The following is a 24307-nucleotide window of genomic DNA, read 5'->3' as shown; positions in this document are numbered from 1 at the left end:
CACACAACACATCAAAGCTGCTTGTCCGTTGTTACAAGATCCAAGAAAATATCAAAATAAAGCCTTGAGTAATATGGTTTGAGTCCACACAATGTTTGTGTGCAGTCATGGTCATAGGAAAGGTTTATGTTGCATATGTAAATGACGTTCATATGCAGCCAGCCTGGAGTCATGTAGGAATAATTGTATTTACCAGGACTGTACTGTAATTAAAGGTTTCACTGCAGAAGATAATTGCTATAGAACATAATTAATTTTCACTGTGAATTTTGACTGTACAATTTAGCTGGTATTACTCTTTTAGGCATTAATGAAGTGACCAGATTGCACAGCCAAACTCTATTTTTTTGTGGCAGCATGAGAATAAAAAACACACAGCTAAAACACCAATAACATACCAGCTGTGAATCTTTTGCTTTACTTTTTGTTGTGCTAGTTTTAAAAAAGGAAAGAAATGTGAAATTGCCCAAGACATCCATCTCTTTTTTTCCAACCAATCACTTTTGAGCAAATCGCACTGTAATTACTACTTCAAAACTTGTAAGGAGGGACGTAAGAGGGAAGTGTTGATTGTGTTGATTACCTTATCACAATCACTTGACGTATAGCCTCAAAAAGCCTTTCTGAACTTCTCACACAGACATCTGCACATGTAGGGTACAACGGGGCTAAAGGCACACCCTAAGAAAAATCTGCTTTTTCACTACTCCCAGTAGATGATGACAGAAAAAATATACATGTTTTTATTGAACATTAACGGAGCAACAGATTTTGTGTGAAAATGAATTATAAAAGTGGTTTGTTTGCTTAAAAATCTTATAAATGTATGAGGTGGCAAGGCTCACCAGTATGGGGTAAAAGGCACAAAATATTAATACAAATACTTTAGCTAAAATAATATATTTTTAATAATGTCCAAGTTAATACTCATTCAAAACAATCACTTTAGCAAAGTTTGTCATAGTTTACACAAAAAGCAGCACAACTTTTTTCAACATTGATAATAAGAAATATTTATAAGCACCAAATCTGCATATCAGAATGAATTCTGAAGAATCATGTGACACTGAAGACTGGAATAATTACTGATGAAAATTCTGCTTTGTCATCACAGGAATAAATTACATTTTAAAATATATTTTATATGCATGATAAGCAGAATAATTGCAACAAAAAAATAAATAAAAAAGTGGATTTAGAAAGCACAAAGCTTGCGGTGTCAGAATCCAGTCTGTCAGTCAAGTTCGAAGCAGCAAGCGACGTGTTATGACAACGACGTCTCAGATAGTCTGATGGTAGATAAAAATAAATTACTTTTGAGTGATTTGTTACAAAAGTGCACAATCTAATTCTATCTCATGCTAAACACGGAAGCTCGAATGTGTGTGTGGTGTGCTAGAACAAACCTCATTGCGTCATGCACTCACATTAAGCTACTTCCTTTTAATGGTGGTACACCTGCATGACAGCTGAAGAATTGGGCTTAAGATAGCAGATACGAATAATAAAAAAAGAAAAAAAAGAAGCTTAATCGGCCACGATACTGATCCCTGAGATCAACTCGGGACATCCCTAATTGTAGTTCCTTAGAAAGTTTCCGGCAAATTGAGTAAATTCACTAACCAAAGCCAATTTTTACTTGCATCTGGCACTTGGGGAGTGTTAATTTTAGATTTTGGCTGTTGGATTCCAAGAGTTCGTTTTTCATGAAACCTTAAAGCTCTTATCACAGATGCACATGATTGTGTTCAGTGGAAGAGGGGAGGGAGCTGGAAACATTTTAATCAACACCTGAAAGGCAAGAGGGAGTCCATGTGTGTGAGTGAGGAGGCTGTGTGGCTAAACAATGGAGGAATGAAATATCAATCTGTCAATTACGTTCCCTCACGCCCCACTTCGCAGCAAGACACACTCGCTGTGATTAACACGCATGCAGAGATAACAAGCATCCAGTGTCGGCAGAGTGACCACCGAGAGATTCCCCTAGCGTCTGCCTTAAAGGTGCAGTATGTAAGATTGACAGCTAGCGGTTGAAATGGATACTGCAGTCCAAATTCTAAATATTGGAGAGAGTTGTTTTTCCCCGTTTTTTCTGGCTTCCATGGCTGTTATATGCTGTGTTTTCTGCCAACTGGCAACCTGTGGTGGCGAAATACTATTGGGTAAATTGGTAACGTGCGGTATCGCACAGACCAAAACAAAAACAGATATTCCGACACGGAGCGCACATTTCAAAGTAAAATAACTTGCTGTAGAAGGGTTTTTCAGAGAAACGAGTATGTGCACTCTGCATGTTTCCTAAATATCTGCAAACATATTATGGTATTTTTATGCTTTAGTACAGTAAAAAACTTACATACAGCACCTTTAAGCAATCTTCAGTGAGTAGATGAGGGTTAATCAAGTCTACAGCCAAAAATACCCACAAATCCAAGTCAGCAGGATAAAAAATAAAAATAAAAAAAGAATATAAGGCTCCTGAACAAACAAAACCTAAACACACACACACACACTCACACACTGGCGGTGGCTCTTCAATGGCTGTGCGAAGTTGATGGATATTGGCAGGACCTGGAACACGCTGTCGTATACGCCGATCCAGAGCATCCCAAACACATTAATTCATGCTGACTGCAGGAATGTCCACTTTTTTTTGCACAGTAATGAAAGTGTCACGTTGCCCGTGAATTGAATGTTCATTTCTCTACCATAAGCCGTCTCCAAAGACGTTTCAGAGAATTTGGCAGTACATCCAACCGGCCTCACAACCGCAGACCACGTGTAACCACACCAGCCCAGGACCTCCACATCCAGCATCTTCACCTCCAAGATCATCTGAGACCAGCCACTTGGTTTGCATAACCAAAGAATTTCTGCACAAACTGTCAGAAACCGTCTCAGGGAAGCTCATCTGCATGCTCATCGTCCTTATCGGGGTCTTGACCTGACTGCAGTTCGTCGTCATAACCGACTTGAGTGGGCAAATGCTCACATTCGATGGCGTCTGGCACTTTGGAGAGGTGTTCTCTTCACGGATGAATCCCGGTTTTCACTGTACAGGGCAGATGTCAGACAGCGTGTATGGCGTCGTGTGGGTTTGCTGATGACAACGTTGTGGATCGAGTGGCCCATGGTGGCGGTGGGGTTATGGTAAGGGCAGGCGTATGACAACTAACACAGGTGCATTTTATTGATGGCATTTTGAATGCACAGAGATACCGTGACGAGATCCTGAGGCCCATTGTTGTGCCATTCATCCACGACAATCATCTCATGTTGCAGCATGATAATGCACGGCCCCATTTTGCAAGGATCTGTACACAATTCCTGGAAGCTGAAAACATCTCAGTTCTTGAATGGCCAGCATACTCACCAGACATGTCACCCATTGAGCATGTTTAGGATGCTCTGGATCGGCGTATACGACAGCGTGTTCCAGGTCCTGCCAATATCCAGCAACTTCGCACAGCCATTGAAGAGGAGTGGACCAACATTCCACAGGCCACAATCAACAACCTCTTTTTTTCTTTCTTTTTCCTCATTAAAATCCCCCCCAATACAGTAAAACTGCACATTTTAGAGTGGCCTTTTATTGTGGCCAGCCTAAGGCACACCTGTGCAATAATCATGCTGTCTGATCAGCATCTTGATATGCCACACCTGTGAGGTGGATGGATTATCTCGGCAAAGGAAAAGTGCTCACCAACACAGATTTAGACGGATTTGTGAACAATATTTGAGAGAAATAGGCCGTCTTTTGTACATAGAAAAAGTCTTAAATCTTTGAGTTCAGCTCATGAAAAATGGGGGCAAAAACAAAAATGTTGCGTTTATAATTTTTTTCATTGTATATAAGTATAGCCATTAGACGTCTAATAAATTATATGTATGAGACAACAGAGAAATCAATTCTTACTGACCTTGTCTGTATAAAATTATAATTCAAAATTCATGTAACAACTCTCTCATGGCACATACTGTACATTACATCCCTTACATTCTCATTTCCATTCGAGTCAAATCAAACATGGCTTAAGTTTGTAATAAATCATTCCACTATGTGAACATTTCAGAATGTGTTTCTTTAAACAGAATCTTCAGCCTCGCCAATTTCCATTCAATGGCATGCAATTAAAGCACTAATTACTGTGTAATCACGTTAGCTACGCCCAGAACAACAAACTAGCTGAGCACAGTGGCAGAGAAGCCACAAGCTGGGGGCGCTGCGCTACAAGTGGTGGCCTATGGAGAGAGACTGACGGGATGGCTTGTGATAGCTTGGCACAGCAGGCACATGAGCTGCGGCATGCGCCCCACCATATCAACATACCAGCTCACAGCCGCGGGTCACATACGGAAACTTACGCGACCGCACGTGTTCAACGTGGGGATGGGAACAGAGATGTTTTACAGGAGCTGTCTGATCCTACTCTGTCAAGATCACATCTGTCAGAGAAACAGCGAAGCAACACTGCAAACCCGTGAACTCAGGGCTGCCCTCTCATATGAGGTCTTTACAAACCGCAAATCACAATGAATCAAGCTGAGAGTGAGCCAGAGGCACATTGTGACACGTGGGGATAGGGAGAGGGAGAGAGACAGAAAGAAGGAAAAAATAAAAAATAAAGAAAGAGAGCAGTGAGAGAGCGAGGCTTGGCTTGTTATATAAGACGGACACTATTGCACAATGCTGTAGTAAATCCATGCGTACCCTATTAGGATAGATTTTAATGAGGTAACAGGGACTAGGGTTCCACTGGCACGAAAATTAATTCTTCTGCAGGCTCGTGAGGGGTCAGCAGGCGAACAGGAGCATCATAAAGGTACACTGAGTAATTACAGCTCAAACTCCAGCTGCCAAATAAGCTGCCTTTATACTTGTCTTTATGGGAACTGCCACATTAGAAAAAGTACTGTGATATGATAAGTAGTCGAGAGAGAGAGAGAGAGAGAGAGAGAGAGAGAGAGAGAGAGAGAGAGAGAGAGAGAGAGAGAGAGAGAGAGAGAGAGAGAAAGAGAGAGAGAGAGAGAGAGAGAGAGAGAGAGAGATGCAAGAAAAATGCATGAAAAAATTTGTGAGAATTAACTAAAGCAGAGTTTCTCAAATTGGACAATTGTCCTCACACAATAAGTCTCATATTTCAGCTCGTACTGTTAATTTTGAAAAATAGATTGTAGCAGTGATTTAATGTTAATGTAAAATTTGACTGAAATATACAGTATAACGTTTAATACACCGGTGTTTTGCCAGATGAGAAGTTTATTCTATGTATCATCTTTGTACTACTTTAATTCATTTTACTTTAATTAATTTTATAACTGTATCATTTATCTCTTTTAATTCCTTTTATAATGGTTTTAATTTCCCTTGCTTTTATTTTGTGCTTATTTTCTATGCAAAGCACTTTGAATTGCCATAGTGTGCTTATTTTAATTCCTTTCTATGTAAAACTTTTTGAATAACTGTTTTAATTTTTCTTGCTTTTCTTTTTCTTTTCTTTTTATTCCTTTCTATGTAAAGCATTTTGAATAACTTTTAATTTTCCTTGCTTTTCTTTTTCTTTTCTTTTTATTCCTTTCTATGTAAAGCATTTTGAATAACTTTAAATTTTCCTTGCTTTTATTTTGTGATTATTTTAATTCCTTTCTATGTAAAGCACTTTGAATTGCCATAGTGCATGAAATGTGCATTATAAATAAACTTGCCTTGCCTTGATAAAAAGTCATCTAAATGGTAAAAAAAAAAAAAAAGACATAAAACAAAAAGGAAAATGTCTCTGATAGTGCTTGTCTGTAGTTGAAGAAACATATGTTAACATTTCTCAGGGAATAAAAAAAGATTTACTTACATACTATCTTCATTGATACTTGACCGATTACATATATAGCATAACATTACATACATAGCGTGTTAGGAATCAAACATTTATATTTCCACAATTATTCTAAGACTCTTAATGGCTGTTTCCTGTAACAATAATGTATTTGGGTTGGTTGCCAGAGATTTCATCAGAGACTGCTCTCCACACAGACAAGAGTTGCAGGCTACTCTTTTCACCGAACAGCATCTGAGACTCGTGAGAAAAGAGTTTTGTTTGTGACAGACTGCTTCTAAAACTGTATGAAACATGAACTGCACCTAACTTTAACTTGTTTAAATCTAATCAGAGTGATGAGGACGTGGCAAGAATGCGAATTCAAGTCCAGTGTCACTTTCCCACTCCTACTCTCTTCTTCCTATCACTATTCGTAAATTTCCGTTGTCCTTCAGAAGTACTGTAGCTCTCCTCTGAGAGGGATGTGATTTATTGAAGTTTGAGAACCTGTGTGCTAAAGAAAGACCAGCAGAAAAGAAAATGAGGAATAATGCTTCTTCCTATGAGTATGAGAGAAAGATGTTAGGCGACCATTTTCAAAAGTACCACACCAGAGGAGTCATTCCAAGAAGAGTGTGTGCAAACAAAACACCCTCGACGCATAAAGAGGACCAGTCTTCTGAAGGAGGAGGTCATTAAGTAGACAGCTGGTGTCAGGGTGGGCTTTATTTGCTCACAAAGACCTGTTTTGCTTTAATCCACCATGAGCTGTGATGTGTTAAATTGCACCGGTGTCAGAAAATAACAGGCCTTCACACAATAACACACACCCTTGTCATTAGGAAGGGCTCACGCAGAACCGCCGTCTCAAAGCAGGATGCCGGGAGTGGGGATTTAAGCTTTCGCTGCAACGACACGTAATTTGCCTTCTGCAGCTCTGAACAATGTGACACTGCAATTATCTAAGTCACATCGCATCAATTAAGACAACAAAGCCAAGAGCCTCGTTAAGAGGCAATGTTTTGTATCAATTCTGAGGTTAATTCAAATTCCATCAGCAAGATGGACAGGGTTGGTGACAGGGTAGAGTGGAGCTTTCCTCACCGACCGGATGACGAGGCACAGATGGGGATTGGGTGTATGGATTTTTTGAGATTATATTATTCACAGAGCAAACCAACAAACAACTGAACAAACAAATGAAGAACAAAACAAAAAAGTAAAGCAGTGGCAGACCTATTTATCAACCAGGCCAATTAATTGTCTGACAGTTGGCATTGGAGATTATGTGCCTATACTTGGCTGATTAACTAAACTATTTCCTGTTCACAATTATTTTTGAGTGAAATATTATATAAAATGAATGTTCAATTAATTTTAGAAATTTGCTCTCATTAAAATAAGGTACAAAACACACAATCGTTCTAAATTTTGGGTAAGTTAGTTTAAAAATAATAATAATACTTTTAATCAGCAAAGATGCATTATTCATCAAAAGAGACAGTAAAGACATTTAGAATGTTACAAACATTCTAAGTATTGGGCCAGTGGCTTCTGAAAATTTAGCTTTGGCATCCCAGGAATAAATTACATTCTAACATTTATTAAAATAGAAAAAAAAAATATTATATAATTTTTCACCGTATTACTGTTTTTCAAAAAAACATTAAAAAAATTCTCTGCAACCCCAAACTTTTCAGTTAGAGTTATAGACACATATACAATTCTATAAATATCAAAATTGAATGTTGAATAACCACTTGGTTGACCAATTAAACAGGCTTCAAAACTGTCCAAAAATAATATAAGAACATTCTAGAATGTTGAGAAAGGGCTAGATGTCTGCACCACGTGTCTTCACATATCTCCCGAAAGCATTCGGCTGGTCTCTGTGCAACAGGTGGCTGGATTTGCCCTCTTCTCCCAGCTCTATTAGTATCAGCATACTTTTCCAAACTTGGTAATGAAAATCTTTCTTAAAGCTACCACCTGGCTCAAGCTATCCTCTGTACAACAGTCATCTGAAGTATCCATGACCGAATACAAACCTAGCAGATGCATTATTGGCTGGCCTAAAAAACAACAACTATTATAGTCAGTATTTAATGCAATATTTAATAACAGTTAATTTAAGAGTTGGGATTCTGACAGGAGCTAAAACTGTTCTATGAATAGAGCTTGTTAAATAAATCAAACAAAAGAAAAAGCACACTATACTAAATTATTACAGTGGATTTTATTGATTGACTAAACTGGGGATGAGTTTATGTCTGCAGGTGGAGAGGTTGGCGAGTACACTTTAGCTGCAGGTAACATTTGTATGATAACTTTGACACTGAGTTTTGATATAAGGGCAAACTGACGCATGGTACAAATTTCCAATTTTCTCAGAGAGTATAAACCTTGATACGTATATATATATCATATAAAACCAACCTCAAGAAATATCAGTTTGAATTATGTGCAAGAATTGGAGAACATAGTTCCAGTGAGGAAAAAAAATCTTATCATACATTCATACATACACTACCTTGGGGTTGTACTTTAAAAAAAGTTTTTTTTTAAAGTATTCTCTTATGCTCACCAAGGCTGCATTTATTTGATCAAAAACACGGCAAAACAGTAATATTGTGAAATATTATTACAATTAAATTTTTCTATGGAAACTGAAATGGTATTCCGAAATGGTATTCCGCCAAGGAATAAAACTATTTAAAAGATAAATGCTTTTAAAAGAAAATACTTTATCTCGCAAATCTGACTTTTTCTCGCAATACCAATTTATATTCTGCAGTTCTGACAATTTTTCTCCGAATTGTGAGATATAAATTGCAAATTTATATCTCACAATTCTGACTTTATAAGAAAACAACTGCGACTATACATCACACAATTCTGATTCTAACCCTAAAGCCTGGAACACACCAAGCCGACGGTCGGCCGTCGGGCAGTTTCCGTGCGTCGGCCGACTAAATCTTCTCAGTGTGTTCCGCACCGTCGGCTGAAATTGGTCCTCGTCGGCTTTGTAACGGCCGATTCGACATGTTGAATCGGCGTCGGGCCGTCGGTGAAAGAGGGAACTCTGATTGGCTGTTCAGCTTAGTGACCGAGTCAGTGCACGAGAATAATAGCAAAATAGCGAGCAAAGTCAAAACGGTACAGATAGAAAGCTGTTCTAATGATATGTCATCTTATCTGAGTGTTCCTTGGCGAATATTTCAATATTAACACGAGAGGAGTGGAATAAAGACAGTGTTTAGCAGGATTGATATTCAAAACGGTAAGCACGCACTGCTTTGTTTACGGTTTGTGTAACTGCAGCCGGCAGCGCCGGTTTCCCTTTTTGAATGACGAATATAGACGAATATATCTGCAGAAATAGACAGCTGTCTCATTTACACGCAGGCGTAGAACGCGCATTCTAGCTGACAGTCGGCTGTAGTTCTCTCGGTGTGTTCAAGTGCAGCTTTTTACCCCGACGCGAGGCGACAACACAGTCGGCTTTCATCAGCGCTAGTTCGTCTGCGTCGGCTTGGTGTGTTCCAGGCTTAACCCTAACCCTAACTTGCGCAATTCTGAGAAAAAAAGTCAAAAATGCGAGATAAAAAGTTGCAATTACCTTTTTATTTTTTATTCAGTGGCAGAAACAAGCTTCCATAGTTTACTATTTAAATATATATTATATAGTAATTTATTTCTGTGATGGCAAAGCTGAGTTTTCAGCATCATTACTCAAGTCTTAAGTCTCACATGATCCCTCAGAAATCATTCAAATATGCTGATTTGGTGCTCAAAAAACATTTCTTAAATGTTCTTAAAAAAAAATCTTAAAAATGACAAAATAAAAGCTGTCCTGTCCACTTCTTGTGCATAAACATTTGGTCATGTTGGGAGTTCCAACTGATGCCAGCCCGAAAGTTTTTTTCCCCCAGCAGAATGGCAGACTTCTGAGTTTGCTGCCCCTCCATCTGTGAGGTCTTTGGTATGGAGTTAATATTGTGCCATAATTAAACAAACAAATCCAGCATTTTGCAAACAAACTCGATCTGCTTTGCAAAGGAAAACTCGACTCGCAAACAAACACAAAGTAATGTGCAAGTACAAAGGTCAATTTGAGCGAAAATGCAGTGGAGTAACAAATATGTATTGTATTTTACAAATATAAATAAATGAGCCTAGATAATATTTCACAAATAAATACAAACCATCCTACAAATTGCATGTAACCTTTGAACAAAAAACAAATCTAGTGCATACAAATGCATATCTGTCTGTTATGATTGTGAGACACTTGGCTTTTTTTGAGATCTCTCGGCTCGATTTTCTCACAAATGTGTCCATGCAGATTTTCTCACAAATGCAGTTGAGCAACTACCTCTTCTAAAACAGTAGATGGCGCTAAGCTAGAGGATTAATTTAGTTAAAAAAACTTATAAAAAACTTAGGATAAATTTAGTTTTGAAACTTACCTTTGCCTAACAGCTGAGGAAAATGACTGGTGAACAGGCGTGTTTCTGTCTTAATTTTTCTATAAATTAACCTTTTTGAGGTTTTCTTTTGCAAAATGTTTATTACATATCTAGACAGATTAGCACTTAGAAGCAATTCGCTCTCTATAGGATATGGGAATCTATAAACTGAAAGCTGCCATTATTATATGTTGCTTTATTACATATACATTTACTAATTTGTAGGATGGTTTGTATTTATTTGTGAAATATTATCTAGGCTCATTTATTTATATTTGTAAAACACAATACATATTTGTAACTCCACTACATTTTAGCTCAAATTGACCTTTGTACTTGCACATTGCTTTGTGTTTGTTTGCGAGTCGAGTTTTCCTTTGCAAAGCAGATCGAGTTTGTTTGCAAAATGCTGGATTTGTTTGTTTAATTATGGCACAATATTAACTCCATATCTTTGCAAGTGAGTCGATCTATTTTACGCAGAGCTTCTGAACCTGTTCAAGCCCCTGCAGGCTAGCAGGAAGACCTCGATTTATCTTTGGCCACAGAGAGGGAGAGACACAGGAGGAAGGAGTCTGGACAGGGACAACGGACGCTATACGTTTTTCATTAATGCCCCCCACAAAACGCTTGGTGACACTGTGACTGCGGCGAGCAGTCTGTCAGTAACAATTAAAGGATTGGTATCTCAGGGCAGAACATATGCTCTATCTGAGTGGGGCTCGGAGTCTATTCTCCCTTATCTCACTGTGCACTTGGGGGACCTACCAATACTTTAGGCTCCTACGTTAGATGAAAATAATCAAACCACACATCACAGCACTCCCAGAAAAACGTACAAAAGCTGTCACTGAGGCAGTACCCTTTCAAAAGGTACCAAGATACTTAAATGTATGTTTAACACACTAATATGCACCTTTTAGGGGTAAATATGATTTTGAAAGGGTAATACCCCTTTGAGAGGGTAGCGCCCATGCAGTGACAGTTTTTGTACGTTTTTGCCTAATGCATTTGATCAAAATGTGTTTGATGTGATAGTTTATGAAATATGTTTGCTACTATCATATGCCAGAAAATTGCTGCATAAGAAGAGAAAATGACTTTCAGTGATATATTTAGTCAAGGCATTGATCCTGACTATGAATAATTAACACATATTGCTGTAATATGAGAGAGGCTAGTTCCTGTTCACCACAAGAGTTTAAGTTACCATCTTTTTCAGAGAAAGTCCTGAACACACGCTAACAGCTATTTATTCATATATGGCTAGCAAAAAAAAAAAACAAAAAAAAAAAAAAGAAAAGAAAAGAAAGGGAAAAAAATAGGTTACACTTTATTTTAAGGTGTCATTGTTACAGTCTAATTATATATTTAAGTACTGTGTAATAATAATTAACGTAGCCTACTTAATATAGCTAAGGTAGGATTAGGATTTGGTTGAGGGTTAATTGCATTTAATTATGCATAATTTATTGGTAAGTACATGTAACAATGACAATGTAAAATAAAGTGCAAAAAAAAAATGTATATATATATATATATACACACATACATCTATATATATATATATATATATATATATATATATATATAATTTATTTAATTATTTTACACTTTATATATATATATATATATATATATATATATACACATACACTGTATATATCAGCTTTAGTACAATATGCAATGTTTTTGATATATTTTATTATAAGTATTGCACATGAATATATATATATATATATATATATATATATAAAAATCCAATAATATATATATATATATATATATATATATATATATATACACACACACATACACTGTATATATCAGCTTTAGTACAATATGCAATGTTTTTGATATATTTTATTATAAGTATTGCACATGAATATATATATATATATATATATATATATATATAAATCCAATAATATATATATATATATATATATATATATACACACACACATACACTGTATATATCAGCTTTAGTACAATATGCAATGTTTTTGATATATTTTATTATAAGTATTGCACATGAATATGAATATATAAATATATATATATATATATATATATATATATATATATATATATATAAATTCCAATAAACATTCCTAAAATGTGCACATAAGCTCATATCAACTTCTTTTCTTTGTTTTGGCTGATTTCCCCAAAGGATGCTATAATTAAAAGCTACCTTGTGTCAATTTCACCAGAATTAACCGTAAAACATGTTTTTCATTATTGGTTAAATAGCTTATATACAGTTTTACAACGCACACACATAAAAATAAGTATTTCTCCAAGAGAGTGAGAGCTATAGGTCTTTATGCGTTTATACACACCATCATATATGGCCTCTCTACCCTCAAGCCGTAATTAAAGAGAAATAGGCAGATTAGTGTGTATATGAAATCACATATAATCACATATGTCATTAAAGTACAATTATGATGGTTAGATTAGTAGATCTGACTACTGAAGGTCATAGTTAGTTAATAATAAAAGTTTAATAAAACCCGAATCACATTTCACACATTCACATAAGATCATTACCTTCAGGGCCCATCTACTTGACCAGTTGAATTTCAGAACCAATTAAAGATGAAATCAAAATTGGAGTTGTGTGGCTTTTAGTTAATGTGTGTATTAGCTTTGAAATTATCTATATGCCTGAAGTTGACTAAATTAACTACTACATAGCAGACATGTACTACAGTTTAAAAGTTTGTAAGTTTTTTAAAAATGTTTTTTTTTTTTTTTTTTTTTTTTTAGCTCAAATTTCTTCAGTCTTCAGTGTCACATGATCCTCCAGAAATTCTAATATGCTGATTTGGTGCTCAATAAACATTTCTTATTATTATCAATGTTGAAAACAGTTGTGCTCCTTAATATTTTTGTGGAGACCATGTTTTTTTTAGGATTCTCTGATGAAAAGAAAGTTCAAAAGAACAGTATTTATTTGAAATAAAGGTCTTTTGTAAAATTATAAATGTCTTTACTTCACTTTTCATCATTTTAATGCATCCTTGTTGAATACAATGTTTTCTGTCTTTCAAAAAATAAAAATAAATAAATAAAAAAATCTTACCCCAACATTATTTTCACATTACTGTATACACAATATGAACAATCTACCGTTTTTCTCTGAAATATTTTGCAAAATGTTTGGATTTCCATCCTCTGTACAATAAAAATGATTGGTGACCATTAGCTCTCAATGTCCAAAAAGGACCAAAAACACCATAAAAGTATAATACTGTAAAAGAAGTCCGAATGACAAAAAAAAGTTGCTTGGACAATCTGCTATATAACTCCTACTGTGCTTCACTGAGCAAAAAAAAAACAAAAAAACAAATCATACAGGTTTCACATGAGGGTGCATTAAAGATTACATAATTTTTTTTAGTTTTGGTTGAACTTTCCCTTTAAGGTCTCTTTTTTTAATCTTTCAGAGACCAACATCTCAAATCTAGTGTCAGAATTACATGTTCCAGTTGGTTGCAAGTTCTGAGTAAATTGTACTTTCCTTTAGAAATCAAATTGGATTTCATGTCTCAGTAGTCTCTCAGGTCAGGGTGCAATATAGCGTCTCCCTGTCACCACAAAATTACAAACGTGTAACTTCATTTGAGAAATAAAGTTATGAGGAGCGCACATCCTCTCCTCCCCGCCGAAAGTTTTACAGTTTTGTTCAAAACTACATTAGCTGTGAGGAGATAAGCTACACAGCTGACTTTGTTTAATCTAATGGGAGTACATCAGAGCACTCAATCTACAACTAGCACACACTCACTGTTGCTTTTGGAGGCTGGCACCTGTGTCACTTACACCTCCTCTCGGTGCGGACGGAAAGTTAATTAACTGCCTGTAGGACTCGGTCCTTTGACAGGCACAGAGTTGGACACATTCTGTTCCACAGGCGTTTATAGTGATGAATTAGCTCTGCCGCCCACCTCCACATCCCCCTCCCATCATCAGCTTTGTCCTTCGTCCATGCTAAGTAGCAATGCTAGCAATTGGAGAACTAGCGCTCCCTATCGCCACAGTGTCACATAACAGCACTCGTGCCAATACAGTAGAGGTGATATGAAACATGGTACTGTAGGTCTTTAAAAGACAGATGGGGAGTGTGGTAACTTCTGCTTCTTTTCACACACAGCCTGTCACAGCATATTCTCTGAGACTGCAAAGTGAGCCAATAAAACTATATACACATTACCATTTAAAAGTTTTGGGGATGGTAAGATTCTTTTATTCCTTTACTAAGGCTGCATTTATTTGATCAAAAATACAGTAAAAGTAAAATTGTGAAATTTTATAATTTAAAATAACTGGTTTCTTTGTGAATATATTTTAAAATGTAATTTATTCCTGTGATGTCAAAGCTGAATTTTCAGCAGCTAGGAGTCACGCGATTATAATATACATTAGCCAACATTTGAAGTGGATAAAAGTTAAACAAACTTGTCCTAAGACAAGAACGGGTATTGTCCAAAATTAATGTATAACTTTGATGAAAGGTTTTGATCCACTTTAAATGTTGAGTACTGTAGGATATTAATATCCTCATATGCAGATTTGGTCCTAAAGAAACATTTATTTTTTATCATTTTTATCAATGCTGAAAACAATTGTGTTGTATATTTTTTTAATAGACAATGTTAAATAACAGCATTTATTTGGAATAGAAATCTTTTGTAACATTATAAACATATTTACTGTCACTATTGATCAACTTAATGTGTTCTTGCTGAATTACTTGCTGTATTAACTTCCTTGCTGTATTAATTTCTCTCAAAATTCAAAATATTTATATATTACTGACCTCAAACTTTTGAACAGTGTAAATATATATATATAAAAAAAGATAAGGTCACACTTTAGTTTAGGGTCAAATTTTCATTATTAACTAACTTTTAACTATGACTTTTGCCTCAAACTCATAATTACTGCTTATTAATAGTTAGTAAGGTAGTTGTTAAGTTTAGGGATTAAGGGATGTAGAATATGGTCATGCAGAATAAGGCATTAATATTCACTTTTTAAGTACTAATAAGCAACCAATATCCTATAGTAATATGCATGCTAATAAGAAGATAATAGTAAGGATTGGACTTTAAACTAAAGTGACCTATAGAACTCCCTCACTGTCCTTTCATGAAGCATTGCTCTATTGCAATTGCTCTGTTCCGTGCCCTTGACCAGCAATCAGTCAAGTGTGAGAGCGCACACACACGCACACACACACACACACACACTTAAGCCAATATCCAATCCTTCGAGGATTTGAAGGCCAAATAAACAGTCTGTGTCTTACACCTCTTGACTTTTAGTATCAGATTGTTTTGGCATAGGTCAGAATTTATGGTGTTATTGCTGCACACTTGCATAATACAAACACATTCCACTGGATAGTATACTTCTGCTGTATATGTTTTTCACAGTAATTCACATGCACTGTTAACCAATTAATACAAATTCATCTGACTTAATTTGTTTAGCTCTGTTGATATTTTGATCAAGTAAAAAAGACGGCAAAAAAAAACAAACTGTACTGTATATCCTACTATATCTCTTTTAATTCCTTTTATAACTGTTTGAATTTTCATTGCTGTTTGTGATTATTTTAATTCATTTCTGTGTAAAGCACTTTGAATTGCCATAGTGTATGAAATGTGCTATATAAATAAACTTAACTTGCCTTGCACATAATCAGTGAAGCTTGTAAAAACACATTTTTTTATTTTTTTATTTTTTTTATTAGATTCCCTAACTAATCAGTCAATGTTGTATTTTCTAGTCAAAGTGGTTCTTGGTCAAAATAATTAGAAGAAAAGTGCATCAGATGTAAATGTCTGGTTATATACTGTATATATAAAAATGTGAATGTGCATGTTTGTGTGAGTGTACACACACACACACACACAATTATATGAACAAACTTTTATCTTAGATGAATTTAATCGCGATTAATCGATTTGACAGCACTAATTATATCCACTGTATCTCAAATGAAACTCATCCAACACTTCAAGCACACATTTACATAGTCTAATAGCATTACAAAGTGCGTTAGGGAATCGAAGCACGTTTTTCATCTTTCAGGGGGTTTGTTTTGTGGAAAAATAAGTTTTGTGGGAGCATGCTCTTCTGTTTTGCAGTCCATTTGCAGCTTCCAGTGAAGCATGCTGGTTTGACTGTTGTCAAAATTCTACCTCCTGTGGTGACAAGTTGAGATGTTATATTGACAAATCACACAGACTGGGCCAGAATACGCACTGTCATGGTTGACAACAGACCCACTGCAGAGCAGAAAAGACGCATTCCAGAGCTCCAACCGCCAAACTTTACTTCTTCAGACTCTTTAGAGCGGATGACAATTATTATGCACGGTACAGTCACTACAAAGAACAAGAAAACCAACATACTAGAGGAAATTGCACTGATTGTGTATCTAGTATGTACTACAGACTAAAAGAGCTCAATTTACTCTCTTTCAGAAATGCGTGTGACACAGTAGATATGTAAAATATGATGAGTGAACAGAAACATAAGGTGCTGATATATCAGGGATGGATGTAGAAGCCGAGGAGTTAAGATCAAAGTAGCTTGGATACGAATGTCTGCCAGTGGATTCAAGTATATGACTACCTCCTGCTCTACCCAGCTCGCATACTGATGAATTCCACACTCAGCCACTCCCTTTAATGGATACGCAAAGATCCCCTGTATGTGAGAACCAGAGGGGGGAGACAGATTGACCAGGCATGTATAATACAGAGAGTGTATTAGCTAAATGTATTCTTTATTGTCTCTATGGTCATGTTTGGAATGTTTTTACTGTATACTCCATTAAATATGTTTTTTTAATAAACTGCTAAACGGTTGTCATATGACCTCATGATATCACGTTTTATTCAGCGAGTGGAATGTAGTTATTATCTTGAAAATCTAAACTGATTATTTACCAATTTTCCTTCTCATTGTTCATTAAAATTTGTTCTCTTGGCAATTCAATTTCAGAAAAATTAAATAATAAAAAATTAAAAGAGAGAAAAGAAAGAGACATTAAAAAAAATGACAAATACACATACACATTTAAAAAGAAAAGGATATTCTTTTTAACTTGGTTGATTTGGCCAATCAGTCCAATTTAACAATAATTCATTAAAATATTAAAAAAAACGATAATAATCGGACACACGCACACACAAATAGAAGGTCAAAAAAAGTACAGCTGATATTATTCCACACATAAACAACAATAAACTTGCAAGTGCATTGCACCGTGGAATACAGCATCCCATGCAAGGTTATATAACACACTGAAATGTTGCATACTACAAACAATACACATACTGCATAAATAGAATGTATTACGTAAAGTATGTATTAGCAGAGTACGTATTAAGACGGTATGCAAATCCAAACAATGGGATGACACAACAGGTAACTTAGCAGCTGCTGTTAGATATATGTCTGCCTAGAGTACAATCACCTGAAAGCCTTTTTCCGACAGCAGCCACTACTATCGATCTCATGGTCTCGGAGTGGAGTCCTTGATTACTAATATGAGGCTTTTGCAATTAAGAACCTGCTTGTTGAAGTTCAGAGGCTGTAATTTGCATGCTAATACGTAGCAGAGGCTAGAATCTTCTTTTATTGTGTCTAAAATCAACATTGGCCTTTAAATGTAATTGCAGTCTTGATTCAGAATGTTTATTTCCTTGTTAGCTGGTAATGAAGTATATAAGAGCAGCAAAACAATACTATTTGAAGTCAGGTTTTAAGAAACGGCTAGTATGATAGTCTTAACTTGTGTCTCTGGAATTGCATTTGGGTTTCTGATCAATAGCCATTTCCTTATTGCTTCAAAGCCATGTCAATTTTCAACCTAGGCTCATTTGAAAACCGTGCATTTTTGCAAAACTCCAAGATTCCAGTTGAAATGAACACTAAAGGCAATACAATGGCAACAACTTTTATTACTTTTCACTCAAATTATGATTACAGAGGCAGATTATTGATTAATAATGACTTATTTTGCACTGTTCTTTGTACAATACTGTGGCATGACCTCAAAACACTTTTACCGTAGTGTATGGTTGTTAACAGTGATTTTGACGTTTGCATCACATAACCAACTCCATTTGTATGTTTTTTTTTTTTTTTTGCTGTGGTAAACTTGCTTGATAGCTCACTTGGTACAGCATTGCACTTGCGATGAGAATCCCGAGTCCAGTGAAAAAGAGTCACGATTAAAGAGCTCAAAGACTTGTAGAAACCAACTAAATTGGCATGGCTGCTTTGGCAAATGCATATTTCACAGATAGTTTGTTTCTGTGTTGTTTCTATATAAAAATGTCGATACAATGTATTTGCTCTGGCTCTTGTATTAAATGATTTTGTTCTGTTATTCTGCTTGTTGTTGTCATCTGTTGACGTACAAGCAGAATGTGGCGGGTGGTTGGTCGGTGTGCTTTTGTCCCACCCCTCCTCGCCTGTGATTGGACAGCTAGGTAAACAGTGACAGTGATGTCCTGCGTTTTACCAAAAGTTGAACATTCTTCAACTCTCGGCGACCGATAAAAAAGAGAAAGATGCTCAGCGCCCCGTTACGCTCCTGGCGTTTTAAAAACATGGCGCTCCCTTTGAAAACAATTGGAAAAACACGCCAGCCGCGTGAAAAAGCTTTGGTTGACAAAGGGCCTTAGGATATTAACACAAATTTCATGATTCAATTATTATTAACTTATTCTGCTTGCACAATGTCAAGTACAATAATAACAGAACTAAATAATTTACAACAAGAGCCAGAGCAAATACTTTTTAACTGAAAAAAAATAAAAATTGCGCTGCCAAAACACTCTCAAGCACACACAGCTAGGCGTTTTCAGCAGAGCGCCTACCGTTTTCAGCTAGCCAAAAACACTTTGGTGGACACGGGGCCTTAGAGCCACTCACTGGACATTTCACTGGACAAGCAGCGTAATATCATTCTGCAAAAATGTAGAATGAAAAAACACATTTTTTCCAATGAATTCAATTTTGGTGGTGCCTTTCTGTTTTTGGTGGTGATGTCTTTCACACATCCCAAAAATGGTTACTGTGCATCCATTACTAGTCTGAACATTTTGTTTTCATTCACAGGCCTGAGCTCATGCTCGCACAACTTTAATGTTCTTTCATTTCATCCTTTTATCATTGCCTTCCCTGCATGGCTCAAGCAAAGTCTGATCTCATGAAACCAGGATTGAGAGATCTCTAAACGCTCCACCCAACTGTTTGAGCCCAAGATCCCACGGGATGACCGATGTTATTTGTAGCTGCACTCTAAGCCTGACATGTTATCTCGATCCGTGGTCAACGGCAGTTAATGTACAGCCACGTCTCAAGCTCTCGTGGTAATCACTAATGTTTATCAGAACCTGTCATCACCAAAGCTAATTAAAAATCATCAAACAAGGCTAAACAACACAGCTAATTAACAGGACACGGAATAACAATCCTCCACGGACGTCAGGCTAGCATGAATTTTCATACAAACTAGCGGAGACTTATAATCATGAGAGATCTCTGGACGTGCTATTGGCTATGCTGGTGTGCTAGCACAAAACAAAGACTACAATCTTTTCTACACTAACTATATTGTGGAAAACTTTTCTAGCATGTAGCAATGTGTTATTGGAGCGATTTAAAAGTACTTAACATTGTGTATCTTCTGACTGCCTGTAAGTTTGTGCAGAACAGAAAACTTTGTTGCTGGAAACACTGCGACTAACTGAGACAAGTTATCTAATAATTTATACACTGTTTAAAACACTGAGGATTAAAAAAATGACACTGATCAAAACATTTAAATAAGACTCTTATCTTATTATGAGGGTAGCTGTCCAAAACATTTCACCATACCTGCCAATAGCAAGTGAAATGTTCAACCATAAATAATTCATGCCATACATGAAATTATATTTAGCATTATTTTTATTATAAATGTATTTAAATTCATTTTTATATAAAACGTTAAATAAATAATTAAATAACTGTTATATGTATATTTTTATATTTACTTAAAATTATCCTCTTTTTATACTTACATATATTTAAAAATATTTTGTTTATTTTACAAAGGGAACATGGCAATTATTCATTTTTGGACTCTGGCATTAGACATCCACAGTACAGTTCAGTCAGAACTGTCATTCATGGACAGTGGACAGAAACTGAATGATGTGGTATTTAAAAAGAAATAAGACGTCATTCAAATTTTATACTTTAAGCCGTCCATCCAAACTAGCGCGGTAAAACCCTGCACCATACGACATGTCACACAATCAGCGACATGGCATCCTACTGCTACGCAGCGGGATGAATCTGTGTTTCTTCATTTTCCATCTGAGTGCACCATCAGACACAGGAGGTCCGCTTCCACAGAAGCCACAAAGAAGGAGCATTACAGCACTACTGTGGCCCAGCCATGGCAGACACATCTATTAAATGAACATGGATTCGTATTTTTGAGCAATCAGTCGTACAGCACTATGATGGGAGCATGACAATTTGCATTACCTGACACCAAGCCACAAATATGTGTGGAGAATAAGACAGTTAGTCCATGCAGCAGCTCTGAGATATTAGCATCTTAAGCAAGTGAATATTAAACCCTTCCATTTACCCAAGAGATGCAGACTTCCATTTGCGACAGGGGTAACTTCTTCGACACAGCGGCACAATAAAGTTGCCAGGGTTATCTGTGACATCGAGGGGCAAAGAAGCGTGCCGTCTTCAAAAGGAAAAGAAAGAGAAAGACATGTTCAGCTTACAAGAGGTTCTTGATGTTCGGTCATGCTTCAAACAGATCACAGTCGACAGGGAACAAATCACAGGCAAGCCGTGATACAGTCTGGAATGTACTTAAAAATGAAATGTGCTGAATTGGAATGATGGAAACACGCTGTGTACATGCACAATCAAACCAATTATGGTTTATGAGATTCATTCAAAAATGAACAGTCATCGTTTACTCACTCGCATGTCATTCCAAAACAATATGACTTTTTCTTTCGTAAAACAGGAGAAATTCTGAAAAACATATAGGTACTCTTTTCTAAGCAATTACAATGAACAGAAATTAGTGCTACAATTTTTTTTATAGTTATCACAAAATAAGTCTATAAGACGTGTGCTATAGCTAGATATCTTCTAAAGTTGTACAATAACAAAATGAACTCAACAATAGGGGACTTAACACCGGAGGAACCTTTTAATAGTTCTTAAAACTAATGGTGAAAATACTCAGTTTTTGGTTTGTTTGCTCTGCAAGAACTAGAACGATTTTAGATCTAGGAACTCCTTTTAGGGGAACTAAATTAGCTCCTGCTTCAGAGAAGGGTCTAACCCAGCACAATAGGCAACGCAATTGCGTGTTTAACGCACGCAAAACACCAGCACCCGCCATTTAAAAAAAAAAAAAAGACATGTACACAGATTACAACCTATATATTTACTCCACAAACTAACTATATGAACATGGAAACTGATACATTGACCTCTCAACCTGCTAAGGAGAAAATCCAACGCAACTTTGAGGGGATCAAGCAAAACAAGATTATGCATTTCTGCTCAGCTAGCAAGATTGGACATCAACCACATGGCAAACGCTTATACTTTTTCATATACGGTCTACTTTCTTTGTATGACAGATGCAATGGCTTTCTCAGCGCCGTCAAAATAAAAGTCACAACAACAAGCGCGGCTTTCGTCACTTCAGAGTTCCAACTGGCGGTGCGAATGCAACCAGGAAAATGGCTCTAGGGGAACCTTTAGTTCTCAGGGAACCACCCTGGTGGCTAGTTCCTATAACTAATGGATAATTCCACTTATGCTGGAAAACAGTGGCATACAATGTAAAATATTACAGACTGGCTCATAGTTTTGAACATTCTTACTGATTCTTTCAAGACTTTCACAAGTCCTTTTTGTTATTTCAGCAAAACTTCATCTGTGTTAGCCAGCTGGATAACATTATATTGGTGATGAATCAGCAGAATTTGGAGCAAAAATGTAACATATAAGTTTTCAAGGCATAAAAATAGATGTACAAGATCAATGAACATAAACATTTTCAGTGGCAACACAGTGCTGTCTTTTAACTCTCTGACACTACTCCAAGCCAGCGGGACATCCTCACTGGTTTTAATGGTTTAACCAAAACATGATTGCCCTACCTGTATTTATGTTCATTGCACCAATACACACTGTAAGCATATTCAGTGTGTGTATATCTGGCATCTAAACCTCAAAAAAGGCTGACAATTTCAAATCTCATGTGAACACAGTTGTCTTGCATTGTCAGGTTATAAGATCTGGATTTTGATAGTTATCAGCGTTTCGTCATACACATAAACACACTCACTGAATTCAGTCACAGTGGGTTTCCATCCTTCATTAGGCTATGCAGAACGATGAATGTTTCAAGGACCTTCAAATCCTCTTCTGACTGAATGGAAGGCCTTTGTAACTCACTGTAACTCACTCACGTTATTCAGCCTGAGGACGGCACTCTAATGTTGATTGACAGGCTTTAAGTACAATCATATCTAATTGCCTTAATGTAGTATTTATAGCCTCGGAATGTTGTTTTAGAACATTACGAGTTGTAGAGGATCTCCAGTGAGGAAAAGAAAGTTATGCCTATTCTCAGAAATAAAACAACAGAACTATATAAAGGCTATTCACATGAGCACGTTAACTAAAGGATGTATACTTTCATTAATTTGATACGCTACTCCACACAGTTACTGACCTGATGCAGAAAACACATAGCTAAAGCGGATTGATATCATCTTGGTCTGGAGCAAGGTTTACGTAAGGCAACGTGAAGATAAGCAGGGCAGCCTGAAATCTGCCCCCATGGCTCTAAATTAGAGTGCGCTGTAATTCCATTTTTCACCACAGATTTACATTACATTTACATTACAAGATAAAGAATAATGAAACGAAAAAGACAAATGTGCTTACATAATCAGCTAGAGTGCTAAATTCATTACAACTCTTCACCACTCTGATTCATCCCACCAAGAAAAAACAAAACAAAATGACATGTCCTTCACCTTGAAAACTAAGGAAATCTAAGAATTAGGGACAATGATACTGGGAAAACCAGCCAATAAGAGGATAGGACATAAATAGTCTAAAATCATGGCATGCTTCCTTAATTCAAAAGCATCCTGCCATTTGAACATTCGTCGTCAACTCTACAATAAATAAAGTCTGTTGAGATTAAAAGCAAAATCCTGTGCTTATCCAACATGGATGAGAACATTAAGTTAGTCCTTCTTAGGGCTGGTTGAATAAATATTCACAGTATATTCATATTTGTTTTGCCAGTGCTAAAATTAAGCAACACTGTGAATAGCTCAATCATTTAACACACTTTTTATTTGATGGTTCAAGTGTTCATAAAACATGCCTTGACTAGATTTTCACTGTGTTCTAGTTCTTGTATTAAATAATTGTAATAGATTTTTGTGATTTAGTTGCTACATTACAATTTTAACCAATTTGTTTAATATTTGGTTGAAATTATGCTTCATCTGAATGGAAAATGTATCATATTAAGCCATTTCAGAGCAAATACTGAACAAAAACACAAGTACATTTAACGACCATCATCAGATGGCTAAACAATTGTGAGATATTATTAGCTATATCATCCAGCCATAGTCTTTCTTTCCAAAAAACAAAACAAGGAATGAAACAAGCAGTTTTTTCTAAACTAAGCCATTTTAAGACTCCATGATTAATTAAAAGGGAGCAGATTACATCTCTTCCTGTAGAGTTGTATAATCCTCATATCACTGCACAAGATAATCTAAAGCGCTGAGGACACAATCCTATGAAAAGCAGGTAGCATCCAACCAGGAAATAACATCTGTCTCTCTATGCTGTGCAGCCAGTCAGGTGACATTTGGGTAATATATGCAGAACATTTAGAAATCTTTATATGATGTCGCAAAA

The 24307-nt window shown here is 36.2% G+C and overlaps 1 protein-coding gene and 1 long non-coding RNA gene across 4 annotated transcripts in view; both read right to left on the bottom strand.

The window, feature by feature from the left end:
- iqsec1b (IQ motif and Sec7 domain ArfGEF 1b) overlaps positions 1 to 24307 on the bottom strand; it is a 169710-nt gene that overhangs the window by 89999 nt on the left and 55404 nt on the right. For 2 of the 3 annotated variants that reach the window (XM_082155000.1, XM_082155005.1), the window contains exon 3: positions 20964 to 21071. The exons of the other annotated variant lie outside the window; for it this stretch is intronic. In XM_082155000.1, the coding sequence (XP_082011126.1) occupies positions 20964 to 21071 (108 nt within the window). The remainder of the gene's footprint in view (positions 1 to 20963; positions 21072 to 24307) is intronic. 3 annotated transcript variants of the gene reach the window in all.
- On the bottom strand, positions 8349 to 11759 carry LOC309487401. The gene is made up of 3 exons (XR_014201838.1): positions 10622 to 11759; positions 9382 to 10214; positions 8349 to 8730 (listed from the first exon to the last, which is right to left on the bottom strand). It is a non-coding gene; the product is annotated as an uncharacterized lncRNA (long non-coding RNA).

The sequence above is a fragment of the Leuciscus leuciscus genome (assembly GCF_965113295.1).
Source record: "Leuciscus leuciscus genome assembly, chromosome: 23".
Taxonomy (NCBI): Eukaryota; Metazoa; Chordata; class Actinopteri; order Cypriniformes; family Leuciscidae; genus Leuciscus; species Leuciscus leuciscus.
The sequence above is the reverse complement of the archived record's forward strand: the minus strand, read 5'-3'. Positions and strand labels throughout refer to the sequence as shown.